This window comes from Balaenoptera musculus, chromosome X (genome assembly GCF_009873245.2).
Source record: "Balaenoptera musculus isolate JJ_BM4_2016_0621 chromosome X, mBalMus1.pri.v3, whole genome shotgun sequence".
Lineage (NCBI taxonomy): Eukaryota > Metazoa > Chordata > Mammalia > Artiodactyla > Balaenopteridae > Balaenoptera > Balaenoptera musculus.
In genome coordinates, this window is record NC_045806.1 from 38,253,825 (window position 1) to 38,278,666 (window position 24,842).

Here is a 24,842-nt window from a genome sequence, read left to right on the forward strand (position 1 = left end):
CAGTAGTAATGTGTACTCTGGGATATCTTTAATTAGGACCAATCCCGCTTTTGACTTTGACATAAAGTTTGCATGTTGTTAATCTGGTTATACCTGAGGCAGAATTTTCCACCTGGTAGTGCTGACAATGGGTGGAATAAATAATACTGTCTTCCATTTATTGAACTCTTTCACACTCCATGGTTTTTAAAACCCATTGTCTTATCGATTTGTCACAAAAATGACAGTCATTATTTTTCCCCAGTTCACAAACCCAAACACTGAGTCTCAGGAAAGTTAATAATATGTAGTGCACAGCTCACTAAATGGTACAAGTGCAAACCACATCATACCTGATTCAAACTTCATGCTTTTAATACCTCAAAATGCTTTAAAATTAGTCAGTTGACAACCTTGAAGGAACAAATATTGACCAAGGGACACCTCTCTACCCTAGTGTACCTTGACTCTGGAAGTTTGTAGAATCACACCTAACACACATACCAGTTACTTGTGACAATGTGTGCAACCATAATCACCTGGTAGCACTTTTGTGACAGTCCCCATCATTAAGCCTGCAAATAGTGTAATATATATGTTGAAGTGACTTCAAGTTAGTTTTGCAAGATTCCTCGTGATAACTGAAGGGATGGAAATTGCTGACTCATGCTTTCTTTGCAGAGGCAATTTTTGGCTTCTATCTAAAACAAATATCCAAAGATTGGTTTAAAATATTACTTCAAAGTGAAAACATCCTTTGCTGCTTCCTGATGTCCCGTTTTCTTTGCTCTTTATTGTATAGGTGAATTCGGATGGTATAAGGGAGTCATAAATAACTAAAACCTAATGGTGCCCTAGCTAGATAACCGATATTAAATATAAAAATAGAGCTGTGATTCTAGTTGTTACTGTTGCCAGTTTGGTGAGAAAGAAATAACCCTGGTTTGAAATCAAGGGAGATCTAAAAGTAATTTGTCTCTGGAGGGCCAGGCCATTCCTAATCCTTTATTTGATTTACTCTAAGAGCTTTACTGAGAAAAGAAATGAGAAGAAAAATATCTGAGGGATGGAAGGCCAAGGAAGCTAGTGCAATAATATTTTCGTGTTCCTTGCCCTGTTGACTCTTTAAAAGATAAACGTTATTATGTTTTCTACATGAAAAATATACACATATTATATAAAATTTGGAAAATTCATAAAATAAAAAGATGAGAGAATGAGTATCTTCCACATTTCTGCCCCCCAAAAGATAACCCCTAGACTCATTTTGGTGCATTTCTTTTTCTAGTTATAGGTTTTAAAAAGTGTATTTACATAGCTGTGACTACATCATAAATTTAATCTGTTTCTGAAAACCACTTTATAAATGATAACAGAAAGAATAATCAACATTAGTCTTTGAATATATGATTATGCTTTAGTTTGAACCACGGTAGGTTGGATATTCTGGGGATTACTTCCTTTAAAACCAGGAAATGATATCATGCTTATCTTGCTTAGGAAAAATTTAAAAATTACTTTGTGTTCATATATTCCTAACATCTCAGAATGCTTTATTTTGTCAGCCAACAACCTAGAATATTCACTAAGGGGAGGGTTAGGCCAAGGACTATGGCAGAAAAACTCAGATCTCTGTGAGACCAAAGAAATATAATTAGTCCTATCTTCAATGAGCTTCAAAGCTCTCCGGAGAGAGAAGACCTAATGAATTTATTAAAAGCTTTTTATAACAGGAGTTATAAAACAAATGCAGGTAAAAAATACTCACTATATTTTGAAAATCTCATGTATAAAATTTAAAAGTAAATACTGCAATTTTATTACAAACAAAATAAGTTGTATTACAAACTACATTCTAAAACAGAGTGGTAAATAGCATCAGATAAGTGTTAAAAAGGATATAATTAATAATAGGCATTGATTTCATGACAATAAAAGGGTTTTACTCTTTCAAAATTGGTTGCTTTCAAAGGCTGAAGACGTAGGAGAGGCACATGTTAATCATAGAGTATTATATAATAATAACGATAATGATTAAAAACTGGAAGTAACTAAAACGTCAAATGATAATAGATAAACACATTATGGTATTCACTTCCCATGGAATAGTCTGCAACCATGAAATATGATGTTTGATGAAGCATTTTAATGACGTGGATAACTGTTTGCATTGTAATATTAGATGTTAAAAAACATTCTGATGGATATCCGTTGCTTGCAGGGCATGTACAGTTTTCTTTTTAGAAATGAGATGATATATCACACTGTACATACTTGACGACAGCCTGCTTTTCTATCTAATAGTATGATGTTCTTCAAGCCATTAAATATTCTTCTTCAACACGATTTTTAAAGATTTTAGAGTATTCCAGTTTTCAGACAAACCATAATTAATTTAACCAGTCTTCTATTATGGGACATTTAGATTTTCCTTTTAAAAATAATGCTTTGAATCTCCCTCCCTCCCTTTCTCTCTCCCTTTCTCCCTCTCTTCTTTTCTCTCTCCTTCTTTAAGCTAAATTCTAAGAAGTTGAATTTATGTATGAAGAAGTATGTACATTTTATGTCTTTTGGTTATTTCCATAGCTTAGATTCAGATATCCTTAAAAACTTTTTACTTTTAGTTGTCAGTGCTCCAACTTCCCCCCGCCGCCTCCAATGCCTAGAGAATGAAGACATCAACCCCAGAGCCACATTCCCAACTAACGCTGTTTAGCATGGGCAAACAGTCTCATAGCAATGCCATTTTCTGACTTTGCTTACCACAAATTCACCATGTGCTTGAGATGGAACCCTTATCATCCTTTCCTTTCTCCCTGCTGTCCAAGAGCAGGGAGGCCTTTCCACGCTGTCTGTCTATACAGCTTCCACAGCTCATGTATAGTTCCCAACTCTGCCAACCGTAATTTAATACTTGACTCTTGAACCCTTTCTTTCAACGCTACACGTTCCTCCCTAATGGGGAGCAGTCAGTCCAGTCATCCATGTTTCCTGGACAGTTGTGAATTATCCAGAGAACTTCTCTAGAAGTTCCTCTTCAAAGCTTTGAAGAGTTCCACTCCATCCCATAGGTGTTTGAAATGCATGTCCTGATGCACTCTCTCCATACTTGACCACCAGTGAGGAGTATACAAGTATCCCTACATCGACAGCTTGATAAGTGAGATCTTTAAGCTGTTCTAAATAAGGGAAGTGGCACAACGTGGTCTGTCCTAAGGACTTGAGGGGGTAATACCACCTTTGTGATGCAAAACTATTCCAAAGAAGTAGGTTTGATGTATAGACATCTTTAGGGCAGGACATGGTTCCAATATTTTTCAGCACTCCACCTGGCCAAATGGTGTGGTTATAGACACAAAGCGGCTACTTGTTTCATAGCTGCTGAACCGAATTGCTAAATAAACCTGAAAGAGAGTCACAGTCAATGCCTGTGCCTAACGGCGAGTCTTACTCCGTCCAGCAGATCTTGTCCAGCAGCTCCTTCATCGTCATGTGGTCCCACTGTTCTGCAAGGGGCGCCTTCCATGGGGCATCACTGGGAATCTACATTCAGATGACGATTCAGAGGGGAAAAGCAAATGTAATTTTCCATTTTAAATAACTATTTCAATAGTATTCAAAACTCTAACTTAAAGAAGGAAAATGCAAGTTTTCCAAATTCCCCCAATAGTGGTTTTTTTACTGCACAATCCATGTTGTCTGTGTAGATTTCCTATTCGCTCAATCCATATTTAATTTTTGATAACCTTTCCTGTGCTATAAATGGAGGCTATGTTGTAATCAGGCTGTTTCCAAATATCAACTACTAAGTTACTATTATAATTTAGAGAGAACAATTCAGAAATTCAACTCCTTGGGACTTCCCTGCTGGTCCAATGGCTAAGACTCCACGCTCCCACTGCAGGGGGCCCGGGTTCGATCCCTGCTCAGGGAACTAGATCCCACATGCCGCAACTAAGAGTTCGCATGCCACAACTAAAGATTTCTCATGCTGAGACTAAAAGATCCCAAATGTCACAACTGAAGATCCCACACGTGGCAACGTAGATCCCTCGTGCCACAACTAAGACCTGGCGCAGCCAAAAATAAATAAATAATAATTTTTTTAAAAAATCAACTCCTTAACAAAGATCAGACAGATGTACCAGATCATGTCTAAACTGGAGTTTCAGGTCAAGCTCTGTGTGTGTTTACTCAGGAGCTGCAGGTTTGGGCATGGTGGTGACTCAAAGACCCAGAAGTCTTACTTGCTATGTCCTGAGGATATTCTAAATTAGAAACATCATCCCAGGAAAGCTGAATGATAGAAGATCTTCTCCCCCCTCATCAGTAGTATGCAAATTGCAGCCTGTTGGACATCTCATTCTTTTAGAGGTCAGAAACAAGTTCACTTACTCATCTCACAAATCTTTACTGCAAGTTACTGTGCTACACAATGTGCTAGGCACTGTTGACATGCTTCACCTTCTTCCTTTTAAGGACTAAACTTATTATGGAGAATACAAATGTCATCAAAGAAGCTTTAGGAAGCTTTACCTCTCGTCCCATGTCATCCATCGTCCTCCAAAGGTTGTTATGATCTAGGTAGGCAATTGGATTCCACATAGGTGGGAATGGGCCCCTGAAGGGGTAGGATTTGCCCTGTGAGATACAAGATAATTTTAAAAGGAAACATTTACTACAATGGAAAAGTAGTTAAATATGCCAAGTTGTTAAATATCTGTAAGCAAGATCACGTTATCAATATGTGATATACACTCAAGTGTTTTAGTTCCTACTGTCCTCAGAACCCAACTTAACTTTTTAGCATTAAGATTTCCAGCAAAATTCCCTGTTACCTAAAGAAATTTGGTGCCACATCAAACGCAATAGAAAGGTTTCTCTCTGAAATTGGAACCCTTATCATGTAAAATGTAAATGCCAGTACAGAGGTGGGGTTACCTAATCTCATTTGCCAATGATACTTGCAAATATCTCAGAGCCAGGAGACTCTGCATGGTGGAGGGTCAGAAAATGACAACTATAAATATTACACAGGATAGAAGGGGATGAAAAACCGATTGCAGGAATGCAAGTATCTGTAGGAAGAGCCACAAAACAGGGCCCAGCAAGCTTCTCCAAGGAATCAGATGCGCTAGGTCAACACAGGAGTTTCCAGAGATCAAGGTCAAAGCAGAAAGAAGAGACAACTTAGGGAGTTCCCTGGCGGTCCAGTGGTTAGGACTCGGCACTTTCACTGTCGTGGCCCGGGTTTGATCTCTGGTCAGGGACTAAGATCCCACAAGCACTTCAAGCTTCTCTTTGTGACATGTTTACACTGCCTGGTTCTCCCAGAAGAGCAGGGATGCCTCGACACAGAGACAAAGGGCATATATTTCTCCAAGGATTACTAACATGGCAGCTTGTATGTCATCTCTGGGAGGCTTAACTTAATGGCAGTTCAGGTACATCCCCAAAAACCACTTTAGGTTCATTTGAAAACCTGAGTCAGAAGTCAGGCCATGCATTCTGGCATCATCTTGCAACCAAATTGGAGTAACTCAAGGTCCACAGTCAACCAAGATCTCACAATAGCTCTCAGTCATTTGGCAAAGATTCATCTCACACTGATTTTGTAGTTACAGAAACTATTTTAATAATTAATTCTATGGTCATATTGTTCTTTGTTCTCCAACAAGGCCCTAAGATTCTCAGGGAAGAGTTATCATACAGGCTTACTTCTCTTCTTGTATTAGTCAGGGTTCTCCAGAGAAACAGAACCGATAGGATGTATGTGTGTGTGGTGGGGGGATGGGCAGGGGGGCAGTGAGAGAGAGATTAATTTAGGGAATTGGCTCAGGCAATTGTAGAGGCTTGGCGACTCCAAAATCTACAGGGCAGGCTGGCTGGCTGGAAACCCAGAGAAGTGTTGCAGTTCAAGTCGAAAGGCCGTCTGCTAGTAGAATTCCGTCTTCCTTGGGGGACCTCAGTGTTTTTCTATTAAGGCCTTTAACTGATTGGATGAGGTCTACTCACATTATGGAGGGTAATCTGCTTTATTCAAAGTCTAATTCAAATGTTAAACTCATCTAAAAAAAATACCTCTACAGAAGCATCTAGAATAGTGTTTGATCAAATATCTGGGTATGGTGGCCTAGCCAAGTAGACACATAAAATTAACTATCACACTTCTTAGTCAACTTTACTGAGGTATAATTTACACCCAAAGAAACAATTTTAAATGCACGATTTGGGAAGTTTTTGACACACTGTAAGCACCTGTGTAACCATTGCCACAATCAAGATACAAAACATTCCCATCACCCCAGAAAGTTCTCTCTTGCCCCTCCCCAGGCAATTCCTGCCCACTTTCTGGCCCAAGACAACTACTGATCAGTTTTTTGTCACTATAGATTGTTCTAGAATTTTTTAAAAAATGGAATCATGCAGTATGTATGATTCCACCTTTATCTGGCTTCTTTTGCTTGGCATGACGTTCTTGAGGTTCATCCATGCTGCAGTCAGTCCCTTTTGATTGCTGAGTAGTATTCCATTGTATGGTTGTACCATGGTTTGTTTATCCATTCCTCTGTTGATGATTCTTTCCAGTTTTGATTCATTCATTGTGGATGTTTGCTATGAACATCCTTGTACAGGTCTTTTTGTATACATATTTTTTTTTCTCTTGGATAAATGCCTAGGAGCAGAATGGCTGAGCTGCATGGTGAGTGTATGTTTAACTTTTCAAGTTTAACAGTTTCCAAAGTGGTTCTACTGCTTTATATTCTCACCAGAAATGTATGAGAGTTCTACTTGCTCCACATCCCAACCAACACTTGCTGACTTTTCTTTTATGCTTTAAGTACACTGTTGATTTTAGAATATTAGATTTACAGAGAAGTTGCAGAGATAGTACAGAAAGTGTCTATATCCCTCTCAACTAGTTTTCCCTAATGCTAGCATCCTGCATTGCCATTGTACATTTCTCAAAACCCGGAGATTGACACTGGTACATGACTATTTATAAAACTTAAGACTTTATTCGACTTCACCAGTTTGTAAACTAATGTACTTTTTCTGTTCCAGTATCCCACAGAAGATACCACATTACACTTAGTTATCAAGTCTCCTTGGTCTTTGGTCTGTGACAGTGTCTCAGTTTTTCCTTCTTTTTCATGACCTTGACAGTTTGGAAGGATACTGGTCAGGTATTCAGTAGAATGTCTCTCAATCTGGATCTGTGTGAATTTTTTTTCATTTTTAGATGGGGGCTGTGGGTTTGGGGGAAGAATACAACAGAGGAAAGTGCCCTTCTCATCACATCACCTTGGGGGGCACCTGACTTATCCCTGCTGATATTAACTTGATTCCTTGGTTAAGGTGGTGCCTGCCAGCTTTCTCCACTGTAAAGTTATATTTCCCCCTTTCCCTGCTCTGTTCTTTGGAAGAGAGTCACTAAGTTCAGTCCATTCTCAAGAGGAGATGGTAGGGAGTAAACACTACTTCCTGGAGGGAGGTATCCACATAAATTTTAAAAATTCTTCTCTAAGGAATATTTGCCTCTTTCTCCCCTATTATTTATTTATTCTATCTTTTCTTTATATCAATATGGGCTTATATATATTCACTTTATGCTTTGGGTTATAATCCAATACTACATTATTTATTTTCTTGCTCAAATTGTTCCATCTGTGGTCGTTGGGGGCTCCTGTGTCCTTCTGACATGCCTTCATCCTTCTGTTTCTTGAGCACTTTCTTCATTTCTGGCACTAGAAGATTCTCCAGGCTCATTGTCTATTGTCTCTGCCACAGCCCTAGGATCTGCCATTTCTCCAAGGAGCCTTCATTTCTTTTATTTTTAAAAAAGTTGAATTTAATAGAATCAACTAGGTATATGCTGGATTTTAAAAAAAAGCAGGGCTTCCCTGGTGGCGCAGTGGTTAAGAATCTGCCTGCCAATGCAGGGGACATGGGTTCGAGCCCTGGTCTGGGAAGATCCCACATGCCATGGAGCAACTAAGCCCGTGAGCCACAACTACTGAGCCTGCGCGTCTGGAGCCTGTGCTCTGCAACGGGAGAGGCTGCGACAGTGAGAGGCCCGCGCACCGCGATGAAGAGTGGCCCCCACTCGCCGCAACTGGAGAAAGCCCTCGCACAGAAACGAAGACCCAACACGCCAAAAATAAATAAATAAATTTATTTATTTTAAAAAAAAACAGCTTTATTGAGATACAATTCACATACCACACAATTTGCATGCTGACTTTTTTAAACCTGTACTTATGCCTCCATCAGAACTCAGCACATAGAATTTATTCAGTAGAAACCTATGGAAGGATCCATAGGATCATTCCCCGCAAAGCACATGTGGGTCCCACCCCAGCACTGCCTCTCTGAAACTGATTGACACCGAGCGAGTGAGTTGCTTAATCTCGTTGTTCCAACTCAACATCACTTGGCCTCATCATCTTCCGCCAGGAATTATGCCCAGATTACCATAAACAACTGGGTTAGGTGGCCTTCTCAGTGTCCCAGAGCTCTCCGTTTACCTTTCACCTGCCACTAACTCCACTGTACCAGCTTCATGCATTTACCACTTTGTGTCACCCATCGGACTCTAAGCTGCAAGATCATGGACTCAAGCCTACCTGGATCAAGTCATGGCTCTGCCACTCACTAGCTGTGTTCAGTTACTTAAGCTCTCTGTCCTCAGTTTACTTGTGTATAAATGGGATGACAGTAACTACCTCACAGATGTACTGGAAAGATGAAGTGAGATGATTCACATAAGTTACTTTGAACAGTGGCTGGCATGTTGTCAGTTCTCAATAAATGTTGTTGTTGCTATTACTGCGGCTGTTACTACTGTAATTATTATTTTTGCATGCCTAGGACCTGTTGGCATAGATTGCTGGCACATAGTAAGTTCACAATAAATGTTGGATATCATCTCAGCTGTGTGACGTTGAACTTGTTATTTATTTGGCACACAGTGTCCTGAATTCTAAAGAGATCTTTTGTACTTAGATTTTGTCTTAGTCCATTTGGGCTGCTATAACAAAAAAACCCATAGACTGGGTGCTTTATAAACAACAGAAATTTATTTCTTGCAGTTCTAGAGGTTGGGAAGTCCAAGATCAAGATGCTGGCAGATTTGGTGTCTGGTGAGGACCAAGTTCCTGGTTCATAGATGGCCATTCCTTACTGTATCTTCACATGGTGGAAGAGATAAGGGAGCCCTCTGGGTCTGTCTATAAGAGCACCGACCTCATTCATGAGGACTCTGTCCTCATGACCTAATCATCTCCCAAAGGCTCCATCATCTAATGCTATCACATTGGGGGTTAGGATTTCAATATATGAATTGGAGGGGGACACAAACATTCAGTTTATAGCAGGTTTCCTATGCTATTATTAACTTCCTTGTTTTTAAGTCACCTACTTTGGCCTCCACAGATCCTCACCAGCAACACCTGCCCTGCCTCCCACCACACACCAGAGATGCATTTATACAAAGCGGGTGAGAGATGGAACTCCCATTGTGAAGAACCAAGTCAGGCTACCTCGCAAGGGCAGAGTACATCCGAGACCGGCATACAGAGACCTCTCCCTGGACTCCTCGGTGTGGCATTGTGCCCACAGGTAAAGGGCATCAGAAAGAGATAAAACCACAAGCAGGTTGAAGAGCCACCCCTTAAATGGGAAGAACAGCCCATTTTTGTTGCAAAAATCTTTAGGACCAAGAATGGAGGGGAAGAAATTGGTAGTCAGCCAGACAATTTAGTTATTCAGGGCTCTGTGTTTGCTTGTTTTCACAAACACTTTGGTTCTGCCAGAAATCACCAGCAGATGACTTGAAGAAGCGTGTGAGCCCAGCAGATTTGGTTAATTGGTGTCTGCTCTGTCACTGCCAAGGTCTGCACCAACAGCCACGGCAACTCCTGCGAACATAAGGACAACTGCTTAAGAAACTGAGAACCCCAGTCTGACTCGTGGATTGGCTCAGGAAAAGGTGAAGAACAGCTCTTGGGTGAGGGCAGAGCTACCCGGAAAACTGTGACCTGCACAAGGAGCCCCATCAACAACAGTAACCTGTTTCTCCTTCCCCGTTAACCTTCAACTCAAGGACACATTGTGAGATGGGCATCTCTCCACCATCCCTCCCTCCTTTCTCAAGGATAAGGTCTTTGCACAGCACATGTCTTATGGAAGGGATATGATGGAAGTGGGGTGGGGCTTCCAAGATTGTTCTTGATAGATGCCAGCTTAGTAGCCCAGTTGAAATGTCACCCCAGCTGAAGCCCAGGGATTCTCATTCAATGGGGTCCTAAACACAGTGAGGACTGCACCAACAGCAATCATTCCAGCAACTCAATGGTGTCAGAGACCAGCTGCCAAAGCCCTCCTAAATCAGGAACGCTCTTAGATAGGAGGTGTGTTCAGAACTCTAAAGCCAAAACCAGAGTGAGAAGTGACCACCACAGAGGGCTCTGTGTGAGTAAATGGAAGCCAAACAATATGTAAAGAGCACCGTGATGAAGAAGAATGAAACACTTCACCTTTTTTTAAAAAAATTTATTTATTTATTTATGGCTGTGTTGGGTCTTCGTTTCTGTGCGAGGGCTTTCTCTAGTTGTGGCAAGAGGGGGCCACTCTTCATCGCGGTGCGCAGGCCTCTCACTGTCGCGGTCTCTCTTGTTGCGGAGCACAGGCTCCAGACGCGCAGGCTCAGTAATTGTGGCTCACAGGCCCAGTTGCTCCGCGGCATGTGGGATCTTCCCAGACCAGGGCTCGAACCTGTGTCCCCTGCATTGGCAGGCAGATTCTCAACCACTGCGCCACCAGGGAAGCCCCACCCTTTTTAAGTTCTCATTTACTGACAGTCTTTGATGTCTTACGTCCAAGCAGGTAGCATCTTAGCTAAGTTTATAAAAACGATTACAGTTGTCCTTCAGTGTTCTCAGGGCACTGGTTCTAGGACCCACAGCAGATACCCAAATTCGCGAATTCTCAAGTCCCAGAGCCGGCCCTCTGTATCCACAGCTTCCGCATCCGCAGATTCAACCAACCACGATCATAAACATAATACACGATCCGTGGTTGGTTGAATCTGTGAATACGGAGAGCCAACTGTATTCTTTTATAAGATTAGAGAAAGCTTCTGATAAACCCAGGAAAGAACTATTGTTAGAGACATAAAAATCTCAAGTCTTCAAGCTTCAGGGAATAAGTAGGGGAGGGCGGGAATGTCTAAATTTATTTGACATGACCAAAGGTACCATGAGAGTTTTGTGTCTCAGATTTGGCTATTGTAGAAACAGTCCAGTGATTATTACTATTTAGAACATTGTCCAGGGAGGCCTGTCTTGTCTGAAGAAATCATGACAAGACATCAGAGTAAGTCCCCAGTTCAGGGACAAAACAACATATCACAACAGATTGAATGCCAACACAGATATGAGAAGCCAGCTGTCTTCTCTCAAGCCAGATGTGAAAGAGATATGCAAAAATGAAAGTCAATGCCACTCACTCATGTGTTTGCTTTAGAAACCACTTTTTTTCCATAAAAATGTTAACTTGTCATAGGGTTATTATTGTTATTTTAGGTGAATTAATAGATATTGTTAAAAATCCTCAGTTTCAATTCCTAATATGGAAAATACAAAGAGATGGAGTCAGTTGAGCCAAAGCTACTTGAGGTTCTCAGTAATTTTCAAGAATGTAAAAGTCTGAAAAGGGCTGGTATAGAACCACAGAAGAAGGGATGCAGGGTGGCTTTTTTTTTAATAAATATATTTATTCATTTATTTATTTTTGGCTGCGTTGGGTCTTTGTTGCTGCACACGGGCTTTCTCTAGTTGCGGAGAGCGGGGGCTACTCTTCATTGTGGGCTTCTCATTGTGGTGGCTTCTCTTGTTGCGGAGCACAGGCTCTAGGCGCACAGGCTTCAGTAGTTGTGGCTCGCGGGCTCAGTAGTTGTGGCTCATGGGCTCTAGAGCGCAGGCTCCGTAGTTGTGGCACACGGGCTTAGTTTCTCGGCAGCATGTAGGATGTTCCTGGACCAGGGCTCGAACCCCGTCCCCTGCATTGGCAGGCGGATTCTTAACCATTGCACCACCAGGGAAGTCCCCAGGGTGGCTTTTAAATGACCAAAGAACGGATTCAAAATGGTCTCGGAAACTTGATAGCTGTGTGACTACAGTCAAGTTGCTCAATATTTGTGTTCTCTTGTCTTTAGATTTGGAATAATGGTACTCATCTCACAGGGGTATTGTAAGAATTAACCAAAATGATACATGGCAAACAGGATGCACTCAGTTAATGGATGTAGCTGAACAGTTCTGGGATCATGATGAATGCCCCGTCATTTATACAACCACTTCTTACCCATAAATCCATGCCCACATTTTTGATTAATCTCCTTTGGGTAAATTCCTAGAATCAGACACCCTGGCATGAAGATTTATGTTTGACTTTTTAAAGCAGACTTGCTGAAAACCAGCAACCAACTCGGTTATCACATGGCCTTATTTTGTAGCCTAAGAGCTTCGGCAGGCTCAGTAAAAACATCTGAAATCTGCCTTCTCAATTCTCCCCCTAACGAGTGGGCCAGAGCTCTCAGAGACGGGCTGGCTTGGCGGCAAACACATCACTAATGTCAACTTTGATGCTCCAGATGTCTTGCTCTTCTCCTGACCCTTGTTCTCTGAGGCAAAGACCGCACACCCTGAAGTCTGTCCCATCTGGGAAGCCCTTTTGCCATCTTATTCCCCATATTGACCCCAGTCTCTGCAGTAAGAACAGGTGGCCTGGACTTTCTTCGATTCCGCTTCTCGACAGTGACCTTTCCCTCTCAGTGTCTCCTCTGCTGTTCATGGGAATCTCGCCTTCCTCACTGTGGGGAGCTGGAGCAGGCCACCCGGCCCCTCTAGAACTCAATGACTTTTACAGCTCTTGGAAAGGACTATGCTTGGGCCACAAACAAAACAGGAGGACCAAGCTTAACTTTTGATCTGTATTTCCAGTTTGGAAGAAAAGAAATTTACCCTATGGGGGAGGAGGGAAGGAAGCTCTACTTAGGCAAATGGCTTTCTTCCTCTGTTTATCTGTTCTCATTTCTAAGCACTTGGAGCCTGGGGTCAACAGGGGTTCTCTTTTTTTTAATATATTTATTTATTTATTTGTTTTATTTTCGGCTGCGTTGGGTCTTCGTTGCTGTGCGCGGGCTTTCTCTGGTTGCAGTGAGCGGGGGCTACTCTTCGTTGTGGTGCGCGGGCTTCTCATTGCAGTGGCTTCTCTTGTTGCTGAGCACAGGCTCTAGGCGCGCGGGGTCTAGGCACGTGGGCTTCAGTAGTTGTGGCGCGTGGGCTCACTAGTTGTGGCGCACAGGCTTAGTTGCTCCGAGGCATGTGGGATCTTCCTGGACCAGGGCTCGAACCCATGTCCCCTGCATTGGCAGGCGGATTCTTAACCACTACACCACCAGGGAAGCCCCAGCACGGGGTTCTGATTGCATCATCACATGGGCGAAGCTGGAGGGAGGGGCAGACAACGGTGACAACGTTTTTGGAACAGGCCAGCAGCACTTAGCATGGGAAAGGCCTGGAGTTGTTAGGGAACTGTTGGCTGAAACCACCTGCCTTGGCCAGACCCCGCTTGCCTGAGTTGTCTCACAACAGGAGGTCCTGATAAGGAACATGGTGGTCACTGAAAACTAACTAGGTGAATTCGGGAGGGGCCAAAAGAGGGAGGAGAGGACCAACTTCCCAGAGTCCTCTTGCTGGAATCCATCTTGGCTGAGAGATTCGCACGCCACCAGGCAGGACCCTGAGTCAGACTAGGGGCCAAGCAAGATGATTGGCCAGAGACTACCCGGAAACTAACCCCATTACCATAAAACCTGAGACTGCAAGTCACGTGGCAGAGCAGTTCTCCCGGGTTCCTTTACCCTCCTGCTCTCCGCCCAGGCGCCCCTTCCTAAAAAAGTCTCTTGCTTTGTCAGCACGTGTGTCTCCTTGGACAATTCATTTTGGAGCATTAGACAAGAGCCCACTCTCGGGCCCTGGAAAGGGTCCCCCTTCCTGCAACAAAATCATCCATGTAGGGAGAAATAGGGAAGATGGGGATGGTACTGGCTGAGAAATTAGGCAAAGCCTTGCAGGAATAATAATAACAAACAATAACGACAACAGCTGACAGAGAGTGTTTACCCCGTTCAGGCCTTGTTCTGTGCACTTTACATGTATTGGTTCATTAATCTTCACAGCCACCCTTTCAGATGGAGAAGCTGAGACATAGAGAGGTGAAATAATTATCGTCTGCTCAAGGTCTCACAACTGCTAAGTGGCAGCAGGATTGCAATTCAGACATTCAAAGGCCAATACTCTTGATCATGAAACTTCCCAGCCTCTTAATTATAATTATTGAACACCATTTGTCAGACACTAGGCTGATGGTTTTAATTAAATAGTTTAATTTAATTCTCACAACAACTCAGTCAGTAAATTGCTAATTGTATGTTTCATTTTACAGATGAGTTCTGAAGCACAGAGAGGTTGAGAAGCTTGTTCAAAGGTCACACAGCTTTGCACGCCAGGGGAAACAGAATTTAACCTCGGGTTTGTGCATTCAGAGCTCAAGCTCTTACTTAGATTTCTCCTCCATGAGCCACTGCTCAGTTGGTGTAAAGAAGGTCTCTGGAAGACATTTTGACCCAGTAACCACTTGAGAGTCTTACAAACCAGGTAGAAGCTGATGATGGGTTCAATGACCAGCCAGATCTTTTCCGTGGCTCTCCCTCCTGATCCCAGGCAAGGACCAGTCCAGCCCATCCTCAAATGACTTCCATGCCAGTTCATTCACTCATTTATTCAACAAATATTTCTTTACACACAGTGTAAAACACACTGGAATTTGAAAACTTGGTATAAAAAAGATGTTAAACACCTCATTAACAATTTCATATTGAATACACGTAAAAATGACTATTTTTGATAAATTGGGTTAAACAAAATATACTATTAAACATATATAATTACAAAGGGGCACAAAGACCTTTGATTGTGGGGATGGTCTCACAGGTGTATACATATGTCAAATCTTAACCTCTATACTTTAAGTATGTGCAGTTTATTGTATGTCAATAATGCTGTCGCTCCCCCATTGCTACCCGAGAGGATTAACAAGAACTAACTTCACCTGTTTATTTATTTATTTTTTCGATGCAGCTATTAGAAATTTTAAAATCACATAGGTCAACAAATACTTCTTGAGCACCTCCTATGTATCTGTCACCGTTCCAGGCTCTGGGGGCACAGTAGTGAGCGACAACAGACAAAAGTCTCTGCTCTCCTGAAAGCTTACATTCTAATAGGTGTAAACACAATAAACAAACAAAACAGACACTAAAGAAAATAAAGAAGAAAATCATGTAGTATATTAGACAGTGATAAGTGCTATGAAGAAAAAGAGAGTAGGAAAGGCCAAGAGGGGGTGTTGGTGGTTTGGGGTTGATTATAATTTTAAATAAGGTGGACAGGGAAGGCCTCACTGAGAAGGTACCATTTGAGGGAAAAGATGAGAGGAGAGGGGGAAACCGTGTGACTCGGCAGGGTGGGGGGCAGAGCACTTCAGGCAGAGGCCCCAGCAAGCATCCTGAGACGGACTGCACAAGGAACTGAAAGGAGGCCAGATTCACCCTCTCTCTTCTTCCGCAGGAATGTACTCTTGCTCACTGGAACGAATCCAGGCTCCTGAGCCTGGTTCTCAAGGCTGCCAGAAGAAGGTGGATGCCAAGGAGATGGCCTCTGTGCTCTGGCCGGGGCCTCTGTGCCCTGATGTCAGCAGGCCATCCTCACCACTGCATTGTCGCTGCATCTGTCCTTCAAAGGCTCCTTTGCCTTCTAATCTCCAGCAGTGCAAAGCTTAAACTACTTTCTATGCCCAGCTCAAGACTCACTTTCTTCAAGAAGCCTTCCGAAATTCACCTCACCCCCCATCAGTGCTCGAAACATAAGGTTCACTCCATTTGGAGTCCTTACCATAGCAGCTTGTAATTGTTACCTTGATATTATTCTCAAGGTGTTCCACGTGAGTATGCCTTTTTTCTCCAGCTACTTCAGGAAAAGAAACATTTGCCTCCTCATATAATGCTTAAGAGTGATATATATTCAATTGGTGTTTGACGAGCATTGGATGATCGGATGGAGAGATGGAAGGATAGATGATTGATTGGATGAATAGTGCTATAGACTGAATGTCTGTGTGCCTCCCCAAATTCATATGCTGAAACCTAACCCCCAGTGTGATGGTATTTGGAGGTGGAGGCCTTTGGGAGGTGATAAGGTTATGAGGGCTGCATCCTCATGAATGAGATCAGTGCCCTTATAAAAGAAAGTCTGGAGAGCTTCTACCAAGCGAGGATACAGTGAGCAGACAGCATCACCAAATCTGCCAGCAACCTTGATCTTGGACTTCCCAGCCTCCAGAACTATGAGAAATAAATTTCTATTGTTTATAAGCCACCCAATCTATGGTATTTTTTTTTTAATGGCTGTGTTGGGTCTTCGTTTCTGTGCGAGGGCTTTCTCTAGTTGCGGCAAGTGGGGGCCGCTCTTCATCGCGGTGCGCGGGCCTCTCACTGTCGCGGCCTCTCTTGTTGCGGAGCACAGGCTCCAGACGCACAGGCTCAGTAGTTGTGGCACACGGGCTTAGTTGCTCCGCGGCATGTGGGATCTTCCCAGACCAGGGCTCGAACCCGTGTCCCCTGCACTGGCAGGCAGATTCTCAACCACTGCGCCACCAGGGAAGTCCCCAGTCTACGGTATTTTGTTATAGCAGCCTAAATTGACTAAGGCAAATAGTATTAAAATAAGAAGAGGAATTCTTCAGGATCTGAGACAGAAGTCTGACTGAATGTTTTCTAAATACAATGAAAGTTAATATCTTCTGAAAAAAATTAAAATGTTTCAACTAGGAAGCTGAAAATTGTAATTCTTCCCTCCCAAAACCTGATCAATATCTTTGTCCGCTTTACTTTCATAATCTGTTGTAAATACACCTGCTGATGGAGACAGAGGCCTCCACAGGGGAGAGTTTCCAAAATCAGCCCATACATTTACCTCAAAGAATAACAGTGTGTTGAGAAGGATGCAGGATTTTGTGCCCCTAATCCTCTGCTGCTTGTATTAGCCATTTCCAGCTGTATCACATGGCAAACCATCAGGACACACTATTGATGTCAAGAGGTTGTTTCCAAAGCAGAATAACGCCCACAGCTAAAATCTATTTTCCTGTTCCAATTTTTCACTCTTTCAATTTGTAGACACGTAAGTGTTTATTAGATCAAATTAGCACAGGCATCTAGAATATCCCAATAAATGTAATCTCTTTTTCTTAGGGCGTGTAATTTTGAACATTGCCAACACATTACCCAACATGCATCAGCACTAGCAAAATGCCAGAGTGCTCAGGCCTTCCATAATGTGCTTTTCAAAAATAGAGACAGCTACCCAGCAGTTTTAGCTTTCCCAAGAGAAATCTTGGCTCAAATAAACACTGTGTGTACCATTATAAGAAAGCCAAAAACCTGAAGCAGTGGTCCTTGCTCTTCTCTGGGACAAGGGTCCCTCTGAAACTCTGTAGAAAACCATGTAATCTCTCCAGTTAAGTGCACACATACAAACAATTCTGTATATAAAACTGGAGAGTGTAACTGAAACTTATCTTGGGCTCTTCCCCAAGAGGCACGGATTTGAGGTTGAGATTTGATTACAATACCGAGTGTTGGTGAGATTAAGAAGCAACCAGAACTGTCATGCCCCGTTAATGGGAATGTGACATAGTATAACCACTTTGGAAAACTCTTTGTCAGTATCTACTAAAGATGCTTATGCACACAGCTTGAGACCCACTTCTAGATAGATGCCCAAGAAAATGTTCTCCAAACACATACACAAGAATGTGAAATGTCCATTAACTGTATTATGGACCAACAAATTGAGTTCTATTCCCACAATGGAATACCCTACAGCAATGACAATGAATGATCTACAACTACCCATAAATAAAAATCTAGGGACTTCCCTGGCAGTCCAGTGGTTAAGACTCTGTGCTCCCAATGCAGGGGGCACAGGTTTGATCCCTGGTCGGGGAACTAAGATCCTGCATGCCACAAGGCACAGCCAAAAAAAAAAAAAATCTAATGTTGTGTTCATCTGAAACCATGTTTAGAGGCCAGAGGAGATTCAAAACAAATAGTAGCAATGCCAAGAGGGCAGTTATGCTTTAATCACGTATTTGGAAGGTGTTCACGATGAGCTCATCTGTGAAGTCAGGTCACTGTCCCATGGTGATTAACTGAAATACCACTGTGTCTGTCTTGACAACACTTACCATTGACCATAGGATGGCTCAGGTTGGTGGGAGGGCAGTGACCAATGTCAAACAGATGCCTTCTGTTAAAATGGGTCAATGTACAGTGGAGAAGCACTTTGTTTTTCCTCTGGGAAAGGACAGCTCTCACCCAATTGTATACACACACACACACACACACACACATATATATGGATTATTATTAGAGAAGACTCCTGCACCCATCTCAAGGCCAGAGAAAGAGCTGCACACCTCAGTCCTTAAGCACCACTGCCTTTTAGAATTATGCGGTCTTTTGCATAAAACAAATGCTTATTTTCTAGGTCATGCTTAGTAACAACTACCTTTGGTGCTTGTGCATGGTACTTCTCATATATCATTTTTTCAAGTTTAAAAAAAATTTTTTTTATTGAAGTATAGCTGATTTACAATATCATGTAAGTTTCAGGTGTGCAGCATAGCAATTCAGTTATATATATATATATACACATATACATATAAATTCTTTTTCAGATTCTTTTCCTTTATAGGTTATCACATAATATTGAGTATAGTTCCCTGTGCTATACAATAGGTTCTTGTTGGTTAATCTATTTTATACTTAGTAGTATGTATCATATATCATTTTTAATCCTCACAAGTATTTTATGGAATAGGTACTGTTATTTTTTGTAATTGGAGTACAGTTGCTTTACACTGCTGTGTCAGTTTCTGCTGTACAGCAAAGTGAGTCATCCATACGTATACATATATCCCCTCTCTTTTGGATTTCCTTCCCATTTAGGTCACCACAGAGTAACCTTATTTTTTATTAACAGCTTTATTGAGATATGATTCACATCCATAAAATTAACAAATTTATCATTTTAACCATCTTTAAGTGTACAGTTTAGTGCCGTTAAGTACATTCACAATGTTGTACAGTCATCACTACTATCCCTTTTCAGAACTTTTTCATCATCTCAAATAGAAACTTCATATCCACTAAACACTAACAAACACCTCATTTCCCCCTCCCACTAACCCCCTCATTCTACTTTCCGTCTCTATGAATTTGCCTATTCTAGGTACCGCATGCATATAAATGGATTTTGCATCTTATTTATTTCACTTAGCATAATGTTTTCCAGATTCATCGATGTAGTAACATGTTTCACAATTTCATTTCTTTTTAAGGCTGAATGATATTCCACTGTATGGCTAGACTTCATTTTATTTATCCATTCATCTGTTGATGGACATTTGGGTTGTTTTCGCTTTTTGGCTATTAGAATAATGCTGCATGAACATTTGTATATTGATCCATTTTACAGATTGAGGAGAGTGAGTCAGGATAAACAACTTCACCAGGATCACCCAGCTAATGACAGGGGTTCAAATTCAGCCATGCTTAAAGTCAAGCTTGTTCCCCAGCTCATACCACCTCTCATGCAGCAGGAGATCCAAGATCTGGATGGTCACCGGGGCACAGGAAACAGCAGGCACCAATAAGGCCCACCTCATCGCCATTCCACTCTGTCTGCTTAAATGTGTTTGTGACTTTAAAAGCCCTAAGCAAAATCCTAACCAAAATCTAACTATTAAATTAGAACTAACACTATATTTAGCTAAATGATGAAGAGAATTAAAATTGTTTGACTGATAGGCTTGTAAAGGCCCAGGAAAAATCTCTAGGCATCATCCTTTTAAGTGCTATGAACACTTGGACAATTTCTTTCATTCAGTAAAAACATCCTGACCACAGATATGAGACAGGTACCATGTGACACTCTGAAGACACAGAAATGAAATAAGACACAATCCCAGGCTCAAGGAGCTCCAAAGTCTAGTTGGAGAGGCAGGTCCATAGAAACAGAATTATAGCACCATAATTATAACATGGCACATGGCTGGCTTCACGGTGTCACCTGACTACATGGCTGTGTATTGCAAAGCCCCTTGATGGAACCCCCAGTTTTTGGGTAAAGGGAGCTATTTCATGGAGGGTGCAGTCAGCAGGATTCATGACTGCATCTATCTTACCCCAAACACCCCTATGTTTCTCCATCCACAGCCATTCTGTTAGCCAGGTGTCAAGGTCTACAAAAGCCCCAATAAGTAAAGATTTGTCTAGAACTACTAAAGAGAAGAGTGGTCTACCCAAGTGGTCAATATGGTGGACATTGTCATAAGCTTGCCCATCTCCCCATTCAGAAGAAAGGGTCTTATTTCTTCACCTGCTAGGAGTGTTCCTGGCAGGCAGCCCTTGGTTCTTAGCCCCCTTCAGGGATGACCCCAGCTGCAGAAAAACCACTTTGCCCAAGGTCATGCTGCCTTCTCTGGGAAGCCCACTTCCAATGACTGACTGATGTGAGGGTAGAAAGGTCTTGTCCTCCTGCCCCACTCAGGACAGTTCTGAAGTGTCATCCATCTTCAGAATCCCTTGCAGAGTTAGCCGAGGCTTCCATTGAAAATGTATCACAGTTTTGAGACAGGAAGGGGGCAGGGCACAACCTTTAAAAGAATGACAGCCATTGAGGACACGACATAAACTGGTTAGGACCAACGAGATCCAAGATGGTGGACGAGTCGACTTCCACTAGACCTTGAGCCTCATTATACTCTCATTGTAATACATTAGCATATGCTAAATGACACACCCACAGGCGCCATGAAAGGCAGAGGCAGACCATAAAAGGCCAAAAAGTGGGTGGTTACCCAATTCCTGGAAATCTCCACCCCTTCCCCCAAATAGTTGGAATAATCCTCCCACTTATTAGCCTATGAAATTACCCAGCCCATTAAAACTAACCACCCCATATTTTGGGGCCTCTCGCCTTCTGAGATGGCCCACACTCTTGCCCGTGGCGTGTGTATCTCCCAGGGCTGCTCTCACTTTCTGAGGTGGACCGCATTCTGCCTATGGAGTGTGCATCTCTCTAAATAAACCTGCTTCCACTTTACTGCAGCTCACTCTTGAATTCTTTCCTGCTCGAAGCCAAGGACCCACTCTTGGCAGCCCGTCCCAGGGACTCATCCGAGACCTGGGACGTGACCCTCCTCTTGTACCCCACCTTTTCCTTCCTGCGACAGTTTGACTTCTCCCTCTGCCAGCTCCTGCCTCTCTCCCCTCCTATCTACAACTGTCGATGCCCAGAGCACCTCTTAATAACCCTCCTGCATGCTCATCTCCATCTCAGAGTCTGCTTCTTGGGAAACTCCACCACAGCAGCCATTCAATGGAAAGGGCACAACAGACTATAGCAACGTCTAAAGACTCACAATCCCTGGGCTCTAGGGGGGGCCCAAACCTCATGGAAAACATGTAGAACCAGGCACAACGGGACCTCCTTTGAGAATAGGGGTGTTTTCTTTGGAGAAGATTAGTGGGGAGGTCCCAATCCTCTCCGTGATCCTCACCGGAGACTTGCTGAAGGAAATGAGAAATACTACCATAGCTGCTACAAACATATTCACGTAGTTTAACAGATTGACAGAGGGAAATTGAGAGGAGAAAGTTTGTAATCAAATCTAAGTGAAACTGAGCAGGACCCTGTGGGGCTCCCGGTACAAATCCTTTCTGTGTCTCCCTTTTCTGGTTTGTAGGAAATGGGCTCCATTTAGCCTCCTTGACCTTGCCTGAGTTCCAAAGGGCAGATTCAAACAGTTGCTAATCAGGGAAGGGAGGGAATGCAGAGACAAGGGAAGAGCAGTCAGGAAACAATGGTGCAGCCTTGGGGCAGGGTCCTGGTTCCGCCTCAAGGGATACACATAACAATACCTTTGAGTTCAGCAGGAACTAACGCCCCCATCCAGGTGGAGGTTGGAATGATGATGTTGACCCTCCTGACTTCAATCAACTAAAGCTTGTACTCTGTAGACCTTTGCCCCAATTCTATGCTGAATTCTCCTCTGCTCAAGCCCCGTCATGAATATGCATATACCTGTAGCTTAAAACTTCCCCAGATTTGCTGTTGGGGAGACACTGCTTTGGGAAAGATCCGCAGTGTTCTCCTTACTTGCTGCAAGTAATAATAAATCCTTCCCTCTCCCTCGCTTTGGCTTGGTTGTGTCTATTGGCTCAACCACCAAGAGGGTGTCTACTGACCCCCACCAAGAGGCAAACCCAGTTTTCAGGCAACAGAAGGCCTACAAAGCAAAGCTCACTTTTACATCACAGGTCATAATTTTAAAATCCCATTAATGTTCACCTGGAGGTTTGTGCCAGCAGCAAGAGTGAATTTGCCATCGTAAAAATGTTTCCAAGGACCTTACAAAAATAATTACTATTGTATGTTTTGAGTTACTTAGGAAAGGACCTGTTAAAATCCACATGATCCCCAAATTCCAATAAATTTTAAACAAGTCTAAATATTGAAATCTTCCCTTCTATGCATTTTTACATGTTCTGCTAGCTGCATTAACTTATATGTAATCTCAAATTAGAGAAAAGATCATTTTAGTCTCACTAAAAGTCTTCATAAAATCCTCCATAAATAATTTACACGAAAGATAGTTTCCCCAGCTCTAATATTACAGTTTAACTAATAAATCCAATGTGGTTTTTCATAGAAAAAAACCTGATAAAATGCTTGTTAAAATAACCATTATTAAAGAGTTGTAAAATTGCATGCTCATATACATATGTTATGGTTTGGAAAATTTTACTTCTGATAAATGGAAGGAATATTTATAAGTGGGATGGAATATTTATAAATGGAATACTTCCTGCCATATCAATAAACAAAGGGTGTCACAGTCACCAATGATTTGCAGCCCTCCAACGTGAGCTGGTGAGCCCTGAGGAAACTCAGGGCTGAAAAGAATACCTGCCATCACGCAGCCATCAGACTGCAGCCACTCCCTGCGGTGAGCCCTGAGAAAACTCAGCATGTGAAAATACAGGCCCCAGATAGCTAAAGTACACATCAAAGGAATGATTTCAGTGAGCCCAGACTCTTGCATCTTCCCGTACACAGAAAAGCGCCAAATTCCTTAACTTGAGATATCTGCTTTTTTTTAATTAACAATAATCTTTTGACTACCTGCCCTTTGTTGCAAAACTCCTATATATCCTGGCTCCTCCCCCTCGCCTCCTCGGAGCAGTTTCTCAAGAGTTATCTGGAACGCTGTCTCCCGGACTGCAGTCCTCATTTTGCCCCAAATCTAACTTAACTCGCAACTCTCACGTTATGCATTTCTTTAAGTCAACACTTCTTCAATAGTGTGACATTGTGATGATATATATTTGATCTTTGTCTCTAGTTCCTGGCGAGCTTCTAAATCCTTTGGAAATTCCTGAGTGATAGGGATGAGAAGAGTGTCTTTGTTATTCGTAACAAACCCTTTGCAAGCAAACCTGCGTTTATGCTAATGAGGGTGACTCTTAATGGGCCCTTAGATAGCTTCAGGATCGGGGCTGGTTGCCAAGGGAACCAACCACTAATCACGTGGTTGGTTCCCTTGGCAACCAACCACTAATCACTCCCTGGACCTCCAGGGAGGAAGGGGGCCGCTGGATCTTGATGTAATCGCCAGTGCCCAATGATTTAATCAATCATGCCTACAAGATGAAACCTCCATAAAAACCCCTAAGCAAGGGAGTTCAGAGAGCCTCCGGGTCAGTGAAGTAGAGCTCATCCACGTGCCTGGAGGGTGGTACACCCCAACTCCATGGGGACAGAAGCTCCTGCGCTCAGAACCCTTGCAGACCTCACCCTACGTACCTCCTCATTTGGCTGTTCATCTGTGTCCTTTATAATAAACGAGTAATAGTAAGTCAACTGTTTTCTCTGAGTTCTGTGAGCTGTCCTAGCAAAGTTTCAAACCTGGAGAGTATGTCATAGGAAACCTTTGATTTCTAGCTTGCCAGTCAGAAGCAGGCGAGGCCTGGAAATTTCGACTGGCATCTGAAGTGGGGGGAGTTTTGTGGGACTGAGCTCTTAATTTGTGGAGCCTACGCTAACTTCAGGTAGTGTCAGAATTGAATTTAACTGTAGGTTACCCAGTTGATGTCCAGAGAGCTAAAGAACTGGTTGGCGTGGGAAAAACCCCACACATTTGGCCGTCAGAGGGGTGGTGAGTAAAAAATAGATCATAGGTGACTGAATTGTAGTATATTAAAGAAATAAAACCTAACACAACTAGTCTTAGCAAAAAAGGGACACTGGCTTAATCACAATCATGGCCAACCCTCATTTTAGAATACTCAGACATCAGAAGTCACTTGAAAAGGATCCCTTTTTGCACCCACATACATGCGATTAGAGGCGAGAGCACAGCTTGTGATGTTCAACACAGCACTAGGTAACCACATGTGAACTCAGGCAAATGACTTCCACTGCCTGACCTCTGTATAACATGGCTGTTAATAGAATCAATGTCATGGTGTCACTGCCGGCATATACGTCTCTTAACAGAGTGCCTCGCCCATAGCAAATGTGTAAATACCAACTAATATCATCACTACTGTCCCTACACGTTTCTTTCCACAAAAGGTATGGCCAACTCTCATTTATTTTTTTTAACTAAAG

The 24,842-nt window shown here is 42.5% G+C and overlaps 1 protein-coding gene across 1 annotated transcript in view; it reads right to left on the reverse strand.

Moving 5' to 3' along the window:
* Nucleotides 1-24,842, reverse strand: part of MAOB (monoamine oxidase B) — a 111,697-nt gene that overhangs the window by 24,352 nt on the left and 62,503 nt on the right. The window contains exons 4-5 of the mRNA XM_036839709.1: nt 4,516-4,620; nt 3,431-3,522 (exon numbers count right to left, since the gene is read on the reverse strand). Coding sequence (XP_036695604.1) covers nt 3,431-3,522; nt 4,516-4,620 — 197 coding nt within the window. The remainder of the gene's footprint in view (nt 1-3,430; nt 3,523-4,515; nt 4,621-24,842) is intronic.